Raw genomic sequence first — 13065 nt, forward strand, 5'->3', positions numbered from 1 at the left:
ACCTAGTTGAGTGTGACACAAGCTCAGTAAAACACTTAAATAATAGTATAGGAGAATAGATATACAATTGATGACAATAATAAAGTATGCATAATTAAAATTAATATGTGTAAACATATTAAAATAGAGCTTTAACTTAGTGGTAAATTGAAGGATTTACAAATGTAAATAGATTGAGTTCAAGTCCCATTATATGCACATTTTTATTAGTTTTTTTAATGAAAAAGATTAAAACACCCTCGAATAATATAACACAGTTTAATTACGAAAGCGCATTTTCATTTATATAGTAGGATTAATTTGTTAGTTAACCTTATTTTAATTAAACAAAGCTTAATTTACTTAAGCTAATGACTATATAATCATACCGTCCATTAACACACACTTTAACATGGTCTAATTGCTATTTTAAATCTTTGAAAATAGTAATTTAAGTCTCTAAGTCATTTCCTAATTAAAAATCTATAGCGATTGAACTTTACAATTTAGTCCCTAAAGCTTAATTAACTAGAATTTCAACTAAATTGGCCATCCAAAATTTAATTTACCTAAATAATAACTCCTTAAATATTCTTATTTAATATTTACAAACTTGGTTTACATGAACAAGGTCCCAAAATCGTAAGTTCTGATACCACTAGAAATCGGGTTGTTGCAATTAATATTGCACGTAGGAGGCACTCCCTCTAGCTACACATCTGTGTATGCTTTTGAGAATACTAATGATGAGGACATTGGACATGATGTTGGAGATGTCTTAGAGTCTTGATTTATTTATATTAGTATGTACCTTATTGATCTGCCACGATATAGGTTGTTATTTACATCCTTTTTTCACTAGCTTTAGGCTGTTTAAGAAGCTAAATTAGGTCATTTTAGTAGTTATTTATGTTTTTACCTTTGATTAAGTAATTTATGTTTTTTTTAAATTTTTATTACACTTTTGATACTTAAATAAAGTTACATGGTCATGTAGGTTGAATCAAGAGCTAAAAGTGCACATTTAGGTTGAAACTGCTACCAATGTCGCAACAACAAAGTAGGAAAGTTGCGACATCAAGACAGACTTGAAAATAGCTTTAAGGACAAAACTGGAGTGGATATCGCGACACCAAAGCCAGACATAAGGAAGGGCTGAAGTAGGGATGACATCGCGACATGGAGTCCTTTGATATGGGGCTGAAGCAGGGACGACATTGCGACGTGGAGTCCTTTGATGTGGCGACGACGACGCAACAATTTCCTGACTTAAAGTAATCGCATTTTGACAACCAAATAGGGTTCATTTTCCCAATCGAACTCTAAATACTTCAATGGCATTATAGGCAATTTAATATTTCAAATTTAGCCTATATAAAAGGGTCATTGTAACCAAAATTACTGTAACACCCTTAACCCGTATCCGTCGCTAGAACAGGGTTATAGAACATTACCAGGGTTTATGGGTCAATAAGATAGAAATTTCAAACATTTCATTACATATCAATACTCACAATAAAACCAATTAAAATTATATATTTTTTCCCTTAAATGAGTCCTCAAGACTCGAAATACATATTAGAAACAAGTCGAGACTAAATCAAAAACTCAGAGAATTTTTCAGACATATTTAAAATTTTACACATTGCAAGGGTCACACGGCCGTGTGAATCACACCGTCAAGAGACACGTCCGTGTCTAAGGCCGTGTAACTCATTGACTTGTATTTTTTTAAAAGATACAAGGGACACACGACCGAGTCACCTGGCTGTATGGACAAAAATAGGCTACTTTCCAAGCCACATTTCTCACCCAATTGGTCATCAACCTAACTCAACATTTTTACATTACAATAAGTTATAACAAGGCATTCAAATCAAGCTAAGATCAAGTTTTAAACATATAATATCATTACTTATAATCAATATGACTTTAGGCATCTCAAAAGACAGATTATAACAGGTATTGGTATATTCATGTATTCAATATGTTTTTATGTATAACTAACTTATATGCATATTTGTACCTAGATTTACCAAGCTAATTTGCATGATTTCTAACCAAATCACTTACCTACCAAATCTTACCATTTGATACCAAAATGTATTTCAAAATACTAACATATTTAGTTACATATACTTTATATATCAAGGTACCGATTCATGATCAATTCATTGCATCCCAAAATACATGTACATAAATGCACTTTTAGCTAACATTTTACCTTTAACCATACAACCATAAACCAGACCACACATCAAACATATAAGATAAATATGAACCAAACCAAAATGTGTCGAAACACAAGCCAAATAAGTGGCTAATATTAACTAAACTCATATATGCCAACATTAACCAGAATACATATACATGCCATTATAACCAAAATAAAAAACATCCGAAAGTACCAATAGAACTGATGGATAATGTGATAAATCTCCAACAAGCTTCCAACCGATTGAGCTTCCGATAATCTGAAAAGTAAAAGAAAACAAATACGTAAGCAATGTATGTTTAGTAAGCTCGTATAAACTTTAATCATATCAATCCATTTCATTATGAAATTTATATGTATCAAGAATAATCCAATATTGATACTGCAATACTCATGAAGCTATATTCATCAACTCACAAGGTGAATAAATCCATAGCCTTACTTATACATATTATCCCTAATATAGTAGAGTTTCCAACAATTTTATACTCTTCCAAATTTCTTTATTCTCATTTGTAATTCATTACTTTTCACACCCGTTCCATGTGTACAACACACAAGCCATAAGCATATCATATCACCATAGCCACAAGCTAGTGCATTTAAACATAGCCCTTTTTAAATTAATCACATGATATGTAACAGCCCGATTTTGGGCCTAGTCGGAACAGTGGTTTCGGGACCACAAATTCAAAGAGGGAAAATATTATTATCATTATATTTTTATGGTCTACAATTTCACGAAAAAATTTCGTAAAAATTTCATTCGAAAATTTCGACGTTTTGGCACTCAATTTAGTCAAAAGGACTAAATTATAAAAAGTGCAAAAGTTGAGTTCTACATGTTAGAAGTGTCTAATTGTTATGAAATTATAAATTGGGGGGTCCTTATATGGCAATTAGACCATTAGTTAATTGATGGAAAAAAATAGACATAAGAAATGGGTGAAATAGATTTTTTTAAATGGGGGCATTTTAGTCATTTAGTAATAAAAAGAATTAAAAAGGGAAAAAGATGGCAAAATGTGCTCATCTTCTTCATGGTGAACGAAATCAGCAAGGGGAAAGCCATAGTTAGGGTTTTTAAGCTTCCAAGCTCAATAGTAAGTGATTCCAAGCCCCGTTTTTAATGTTCTTTACGTTTTCGGAGTCCCGGTAACTTAATTTAGCTTATTCTAGCAATAATTTAACCTAGGGTTTATATTTGAAAAAATAACCATAGGTGAAAAGTGTTTATTTTTTTGTTTTATGGTAGAATATGAAGCTATAAATTATGTTAAACAACTTTTGCTAAGCGATTTTAAATGAAAACGGGTAAATTAACATAATCGGTAAAAATACATAATGTTCCAAAGTGTGTGTTAGAGTGGGAATTTGATGTTTCCATAGAAGGGAAAAATGTTCAACATGTCATAAAACATAAGAATAAGAGATGAAGTTTAATTTCCGAGCTTGGGGACAAAAGTGTAAATATGCAAAAGTTAGGGGGCAAAATTGTAATTTTTCAAAAAAATGGGTGGACGACTATTTTAATAAATTTGAACATTAAATGAGTTAAATTGGCTATTATAGATCAAGAAAAACGAGAAGACTACCTCAAACGGGGAAAAGAGAAGATAGTGGAGTAAATTGCAAAATTACGATATTTTGCACCGAGGTAAGTAAACATGTGATTTAATGCATTATTTTGATATTATTCAATATATGTTGAGATTTAATAGAGCATAGAATAAATATTTTTCAAGATCCTAAAAATGTGGTTAAGTTGGGAAATGTGGTAAAGTGTTGAAAATACGGTTTCCGGTTGAACACTCGGAATAAGCCGGAGTACATTGAATACGAAGGGGGTTGCTAAGTGCTGATTCCCCCAAGGGGTTGCTAAGTGCTGATTCTCCGACTCATTGGTGGTTGCTAAGTGCTGATTCCACCGTATCCTTGAATATAAAAGGGGGTTGCTAAGTGCTGATTCCCCCAAGGGGTTGCTAAGTGCTGATTCCCCGACTCATTGGTGGTTGCTAAATGCTGATCCCACTGTATCTTAAATGTGAAAGGGGTTTCTAAGTGTTGATTCCCCGAATTACTGGTGGTTGCTAAGTGTTGATTCCCCGAATTACTAGTGAAGGGGTTGCTAAGTGTTGATTCCCCGAATCACTGGTGGTTGCTAAGTGCTGAATCCACCGATAACGGATAATATTCCGAGTGTTCAACAGAAAAATTGGAAAGGTGAATATATATATATATATATAGATGGTGGATAAGATTATATGAGCAATATTGAGTTTGATACTTAATCAACCCATGTGTGAGATGGAAGGAAATATCAAAATTACAAAAGAGCAAATTTAAATGTAAAACTGTTTTGAACAACAACAATTGGGAAACTTTGAAAAATCACCATAAATGGCGAAAAATGATTCAGAGGTTGATTAATATATGAAATTGAAGTTGAATGAGTCTATTTTCATATGAAAGAAAAAGGTCAAGCAAAAGAGTTGTATATTTGGGGATATTTGAATTTTATTGAGATAGGGCTGAATTGATTTCGAAATCCCCTGTTCCAACTTTGGAAAATCACCAAAAATTGTAAAAAAATCATTATGGCTTTAAATTTACATGTTTGAATTTCTTAATGAGTCTATTTTAAGATAAATAAACGAGAACATTTTTTGAATTTTTTACAGAGAGTTAAGTAAATTTTAGTTAGAATATGTCAGAACTATCGAGCAGTGAAACAGGGGAATATTTAGAGAATAAACTGTATTAATTGGCTAAACCAAAAATTCTTAAAATTTTATGGTAGAAAGGTATATGAGTCAATTTTTTGGGAAAATTTACGGAACTTCATTTGGATCCCTGTAGCTCCAGATAAAAATAAATTGGTGACAATGATGCAGAAAAATAGTTTGCTGGAAATTGAACAAACATTGAAATTTATGTGTGATAAAAATTATGTTACTTTGTAATCTAGTGAGAAATTTATTTATTTGTCATATGTTTACTTAGTAAGCTATATGCTTACTCGTTTTTATTTTCCCCTGATTATAGTGACATCAGCCAGTTCGGAACTTGGACGAAGTTAGGAAATCATCCACACTATCATCAACTTTTTGGGTATTTTGGCAATCAACACTTTTGAAACATGGCATGTATAGATGACTTTATGTAATGTGGTATAAATATGTATATATAGTATTGTTTGGTTTAATAAGTAGGTGATTATTAATGGATAAATTATGTCTGAATATATAACTGTAATTGGTTGGAAATATTGAAGTTGGTTGAAATTGTCTTTGGAAATCTGCAGGGGGTTTTATGTAAAAATAATCAGAAATGCTGCCGAAATTTTTATAAAAAAAATTATAAGTGTTTGAGTTCTAGTAATACCTCATACTCTGTTTTGGTAAGGAACACGGGTAAGGGGTGTTACATGATAAGCTATTTCATAAGAAATTGCATAACTTAAAATTTACCACTCCTTCATGAGCACAAACATATTTTCATTTGAGCACTTACCTTTTCAATGCATCTTATAATTAAACATATTATCATTCAATCAATAGCTTGGCACTTGCCTAAGCATCAAACAACAACACTTGTTAGCGTAGTTGAACATATTTCATATAAATTCAACATCAATGTCCTTATTATCTCAACATGCCACACCTGAATTTGTTACTCATCTCAACTTACATAATTTCTATGTATCAACATATCAAAGATATTCATATATTTACATATCATGATGCAAATCAATCTTTTACCATTTCTTCATGTACATATATCATCCATTTTCGAGTTGATACAAAATAAATATATATATTTCAAATTCGATAAATAAATCCCTTTGCTGAAGTTTTCTCATATCGAAGAACAACTTACGAATAAGAGTACATCGTTTCACATAAGTGTTAAACAGAAACCGATAAGGGTTGAATGGAAGCTCATAAGAGCTGAACGGAAACCCATAAGGGTTAAACTAAAGCTGAAAAGAGCTGAACGGAAACCCATTAGGGTTAAACAGAAACTCATATGAGTTAACAAAAGCTTGTAAGAGCTAAACGAAAGTAAACACGAATGTTCGCAACAAATGCTAAACCTCGGTTTACTTGTGTAATTTGCCGTCAATTCATCCTTTGCCATATAACGATTGTACTCATATCCCGCGTTCCATTCATTTCGAACATTCAATTTAAATTTCATAATTTTAACAACATTTTACTTTCAACAATAGATATGAATAAATACAAAATACCATTCATCAATTTAATATATAAATATTAAATTTTAACCATACGAACTTACTTGGCTAAATTGCAGAAATGTCAAAGTACAGGGGCATTTTGGTAATTTTCTATTTTCTTCGATTTCCTACCCAACCTTTATCTAAATTAATAATTTCATTCAACATATTAGTTTAGACAATAAAACAATTCATTTCATGCAATTTGGTCATTTTTGAAATTTTTACCAAATTGCCCCTAAAGTTTTTCTTTTATTCAATTTAGTCTCTGAGCCTCAAACATGCAATTTAACCATTTTTAATACAAACCCAAGCTATCCAGATGTTCATAGTATTCAAAACATCCCATTTATGCAACAATTTTACATTAAATTCTTGTACTTTTATTAATTTAACAAATTAGTCCCTAATCGAAAAATTCATCAAAATCACTTAACAAAGTAATTTTAAATAAAAACTAATATCTCAAATTCATCATTTAACATAAAAAAATCACATAGATTCATCAATGGCAACATCCAAAATCTTTAACAGTTTCAAAATTGAAGGTACGGGTTAGCTGGACCTAATTGCAACGATCTCAAAAACATAAAAATTACAAGAAATAGGATGGATTCTACTTACATGTAAAGAAATAAAGCCAAAAAAAGAAACCTCCCCCATGGCTATGGTGTTCGCTGGAATGTTGGAGAAGAAATGAAATAAAAATGTTTTACTTTCACTTTAATTTATGTTAATTTCCATTTAATTACAAAATTACCATTGGTTTTATATTATTTTATCATTTCCATTCAAGACTATATTAGTTTAGGTATATTTACCACCTAAGTCGTTCTTTATTTATTAATCATGCCATTTAATCATTCAATTATTATAATTAGCAAGTTTTGCACTATTTTCAATTTAGTCCTTTTTAATTAGTTAACTATCGAAACGTTAAAATTTTTCAACGAAACTTTACTACCACCTTATTGATACTCCTTAAATATTTATAAAAATATTTACGGCTCAGTTTATAGAAATGAGGTCTCGATACCTCATTTGCTAAAACCACTTGACCTTGGATTTTACCCCTCAAACCTAATAAATCATTATAAAACATAAATTACTAATTCCAAAAATATTTTAAAAATAAAATCTAACTCGTAAATATTAATTAATAAAATTTACGAGCTTAATCACCGAATTTGGTGGCCTCGAACCACTATTTCTGACATCACTAAAAAATCGGGCTATTACAACTCTCCCCTCTTAGGAAATTTTGTCCTCGAAATTTCTCATCATAACTTTATCGTCAATAACACAATTATCAAGAAATTCCCAGTAATCGTATGTCAAAACATAACCAAGAAACCCGGATTATCAAACTTTGATTGAAGCCTTTGACATACTTGTATCTGTAACTGTCAACTGATATCTGTTCCCCTTTTCTTGAAAAAAATGTCAAACAATATCATTTTACATAGGTACGATAACTTCAACAATCAGGATGATTTTAACCCATAATAACATTTCCTGAATAGAATTGATTTGATAGATATAATTCTATATCATCATATCTTCTAAAATATAAATTTCTCATTCTGACTGTCCTTCTATTTACCCGTGAATCGGAAAAATTTATTCTTGTACTTGAAGATAAACTCAAATGCATATAACTCAATTTATTTTTCAAATGAATAGCTTGTTCTGGCCAACACAATTGAGTCAATCTACCAATCGAATAATTAAGATTTCAGAATATTCTTTCTTCTTGTTATCAAGATAAGCCAGGTATACTGTATATCATAATTCCCTCGGAATACCAACCGAAAATCACTACAACTACACTAATTCAAACGAATTATGACATTCCATTATTGACTTGTTAACATAATCCGGGATTACCTGATAAATGAAAATCATTATACAAGTTTGAGCTCAATCTTCCGCCGTCTACACTTTTGTCGATGTCAACCTTTTTCACGAAAGCTAGAGAGTGATTATATATAATTAAGCTATTTCAATTATTAACATCAAAACTTTGAAATATACCGAAGCCCCAACCATTGTATAGGTTAAAAACCATAGTGCTATAATAGGACCGACGTTTTAACCGTATAGATAGAACAATACCTCAACATCTATAGTGCACTCCAACATAGAAGAGGAAATCCGGAAGTAGTCCCAATAACTACTAGGGCAGTAATACAACTTCTATAAATCTAAAATCTATATCACCGTGCTCCCATGATCGAGCCAGGAATAATAACTATAATAGATGTAATTACCTCCGACCAATGAACATCCTTTACAGATGAATCATGTTTGATAGAATAGACCATAAAACGAGAATAAAACCGAAATAATGAAATCCAAGATGTGGAACTATACTGAATTTTCGAGAATACAACCCATATTGAATGATAAAGATATCAATGATACCTCAGACAAAGTCCAGATGAAGAATATCATTCATACAAATTGGAATCAATTGTGATAGAAACAACATAATTTGCATATATGTAATTCAGAGCATCAACCATTAGAAGTAGAAAATAACATCATATGGGTCTTATCATCAAGTCTTTTATCAAGCATAATGGATTAGAAAACCGAAGAAAGATAGAGCAATGCCAATCATGAATCGACCAGGCTAACAATAATTCCATCAAATATTATGATTAGCCAACCTTTCTATATGATAAATATCACATCTGAAAATGAACAGTTACATATATTTCTGAGAATAACAAATCATATAGAATACCCAAAAGAGATCACTATAAAATACTGGACTGCAACAATTGCATTTAGATATCTTTGCAATTTCAACACTATCCCACTGACTACTATAGTCATCAATGATCTCATATTATCCCAATCACTAAAGAAATCAATTCAGAAGAATTTTTAATTAACTCGTTCTTTAATTGTCATACCTGATTAAGTTGATTACTCGTGAATAACTTCTTCCTTAATAGAAACATTATATATCCCGAATAATCTTCAGAAAAATCTGATATCTCTTTTAAAACCGTCTTTACTTGCTAACCCATTCTCAGTTCTGACCACATTATTAATCATTCAGCCACTTAACTCTTCGATTTCACACTAGTGAACTTAATCAATATAAATCTTGTGAATTTCCATTGTATAAGATGCACAGGTAAGGGGGTGAAGGTCGTAAAGCCTCAAAATTTTAATTATCATATATATACACACATATATAACATAACATTCATCATCGACATATATTATAAACATTATTCATACATTTATGAGTCTTGACTCATCATAAGAAACTTTTTAATCAGATACTTGAGTATCATTTTCAGCATTATCAAAATTAGCTCGGTTGGAAAGCATGTTTGTCTATAAGTAAAACAAATCTCATCAGAGTCGAGAGGTATCACACTATCACTGGTTATATAATGATATGTATTTCTAAATTTCACATATGTTACATTTAGTCTTAGAACCGACTAAATCGTAGCTTTGATACCACTACATTCAGTCCTTCTTTATTTATTAATCATGCTATTTAATCACTCAATTATTATAATTAGCAAGTTTTGCATTATTTTTAATTTAGTCCTTTCTAATTAATTAACTATCGAAACGTTAAAAATTTTCAACGAAAATTTATTACCACCTTATTGACACTTTTTAAATATTTATAAAAATATTTACAACTCGGTTTGTAGAAACGAGGTCTCGATATCTCATTTTGTAAAACCACTTGACCTTAGATTTTACCCTTCAAACCTAATAAATCATTATAAAACATAAATTACTAATTCCAAAAATCTTTTTAAAACCATATTTGACTCGTAAAAATTAATTAATAAAATTTACAAGCTTACTCGTCGAATTTGGTGGCCTTGAACCACTATTTCCGACACCACTTAAAAATCGGGCTGTTACAATTACACATAGATTTAGGGGAGACAAAAGTTATTACTTAAGGATTTTATTCAGTTTTTACTTAGTTTTACTTTATCTTTCCTTAATCAAAAGACCCTATTTCGAAGTGAGACTATCGTGAGGGAAGATTGTTTCAGAATTGCGCTTTTGCATCGGTTAATTCATGAGTATTCTCAATATATTCTCTTCTTCTATTATTTATATCTCTTTCTTTAACCCTGCTAATTGAATGTTTATGTGAATAGTATAATAATTTTATGCATTACACATATCTCGTTTGTTCAATTGCTTTGACCTAATTAATTAACTGAAGAAAAGAGTTTAATCTGGATTGATTAAATTAGATTAAGAGTACGTAAATTCTAGGATTGACAACCCTAGGAAGTGACACAGGTAAGATGAGGTTGGGAGATAAGTCTGCCAAGAATCCTTTAATCTAGCTTAGTATAATATGTGAGGTCGGGAGATAAGTAGATTGTGCTGACTAGTTAATTTAGTTAGAGGCCGAGAGATAATAACTAGGTTAATTACTAGCCAATTATTTGAAACCTTAAACTAAAAGTTAATTAATGAATAGGTAACGCAACTGGATCTAGGCTAAAGTAGCTCGTATAGTCGAAACTAGGAATAAGAGAAATCAATAATATTAACTTAGGGTTAGTTCTAGTTCTAGTTTAATTTAATTAGTTTATCATTATTATCTTGCTTTGGAATTCACATTACTAATTCGTGACTCGACTAAATTAGTACTTATTTTCGGTAATTGGTTTAATATTAGTTTTCTCTAAATAGTAATCTCTTGAGTACGATCCTCGGAATACTTTCCAAGAATTTTGTTGTAAACAAGTTATATATATTACAACTTGACTTATTCGCTTGCAGAAACCGCATTCAACTCTTATATTTTTATTTTTGCAATATTTACACGGTTGACTTTCGCACCTTAATTTTCTATTTTTCATTTTTTTTATCTAGGAAAGAAAAATTCAGTTTTTTAATTTTTCCACCCTTCAATTTTTTATATTTTCAATTTTCTTTTCACACTACTAATCACACCTTAATTTTAATTTTTTATTAGAAGAGTTGGATAAAGAAAATTGAAAGAAATTTTTAATTTTTTTTTCTAAAAAATTATTATAAAAACATATATTTCTACCACACATTTAAAAAGATAAAAACGAAAACAAAAGACGATATTTAATTTATTATTTTTTCTATCACTTGTCTCCTAAAATATTGTGATTAAAATTATGTAAACACTGACCGAACAAATCTTATTTTTTTACAGCACATCTTTGAAATGGAATTATTTATCTCTAATTTTCTTAAATAATAATTTTTAATTCAAACAGTTTCGCACATTTTTCATTCATTTCTGTGCTTATTTATTATTAGTCAACCTTTTCACTCCCATTGACCCAAAAAACCCTTTTCACCATGCTCCTAACTCTTAACTCCTAAATGCGCGTGAATCATTGCAATCCTTTTTTGGGTTAAAATATTTTTCAGAAATTTCAAATTTAGTCCCTATATCTTATTTATATTAATTTAATCTTTTTAGATTTTAAAATTTAAATCTAATTATTGACATCATTTTTATGTAACATTTTGATATAAAAAAATTAATTGATAGTTTTGTAATTAAAAAAATAATGTTATAAGTAATTTGAATTTAACAAAAAAGTTAACAATGTTAATAATTTAACCTAAATTTTAATATCTGAAAACTAAAGGGATTAAAGTCCAGAAAATAAAAGTCCAGGGACTAAGTTTCCAATTTTGGGAATTATGGCCTGTTTTAACCTTTTCCTTTCCATAGAAACATCCAGATTTGGAACGACAAAACATGGAATGAAACTTCGAAGTTCATAATACAAATCTAAGTCACCAACAACAAACACAAAAAAACCAGACCAGACCTGACCATAGGATCCATCCACCAAACAAAATATTCCCAACAACCATGAAAAAGCTTTACAATAAAGACAAAGTGCACCCTTCTCCGCCATCTCCAGCCGTCCGCGACCACTTGTCTTTGCTCCCAGCCACGATTCTCAGCCTCGTCGCCGCCCTTTCTTTCCAAGACAAAGAAGTTCTAGCCTATCTCATCTCATGTTGCAACAGCAACAGCAGCAGCGGCTTCTCCGCCGTAACCATGGTTTATGATAATAAGAAAGAGCATGATCCTAGGTTTGAGTGCAAATGTTTGAGGTGTTACATGTGTTTCTGGGGACGTTGGGACAAATCTCCAAACCGTGAACTGATACATGAGGTTATCGAGGCGTACGAGGAAGAGTTGTTGAAGAAACAAGCTAAGAAGAAGAAGAAGAAGAAAAAAGGGAGGAGAAAGAGAGTTGCAGTAGCTGAGAAAGGATCGGCTAAGGTGAATAAATATGTGAAAAAGAATTGCCAAAGTGGTGATGAAGAAATAATTAGGGAAGTAGAATCCGAAAAGGGTTCCATTAGGAAGATGGTTTGCTTCATTGGAGACAGTATTTGGGGAGTCTTGAGTTTGTAGAAACTAATGTGAGTTTTTGCATCATCAAGATGTAATCTACCTTTTTCCTTTTTTTTCTTTTCTGTTTGATTTTTATTTTTATTTTTCCAGGTGTTGAATCTGTTATAATCCATGAAACCTCTCTCTATTTTGTATCATACCTCTGTTTTTTTTTTCTCTGGATGTACGAATCATTTTCCCTTCATAAAAGAAAAATAAGAATGTGAA

General features: G+C 30.7%; 1 protein-coding gene across 1 annotated transcript; it reads left to right on the plus strand.

The window, feature by feature from the left end:
• Positions 1–12173: 12173 nt before the first annotated feature.
• On the plus strand, positions 12174–13065 carry LOC107911297 (uncharacterized). The gene has a single exon (XM_016839163.2). It carries the CDS (start codon positions 12304–12306, stop codon positions 12856–12858), a length of 555 nt encoding a protein of 184 aa, XP_016694652.2. The 5' UTR covers positions 12174–12303; the 3' UTR covers positions 12859–13065.

Source organism: Gossypium hirsutum, chromosome D11 (assembly GCF_007990345.1).
Source record: "Gossypium hirsutum isolate 1008001.06 chromosome D11, Gossypium_hirsutum_v2.1, whole genome shotgun sequence".
Lineage (NCBI taxonomy): Eukaryota > Viridiplantae > Streptophyta > Magnoliopsida > Malvales > Malvaceae > Gossypium > Gossypium hirsutum.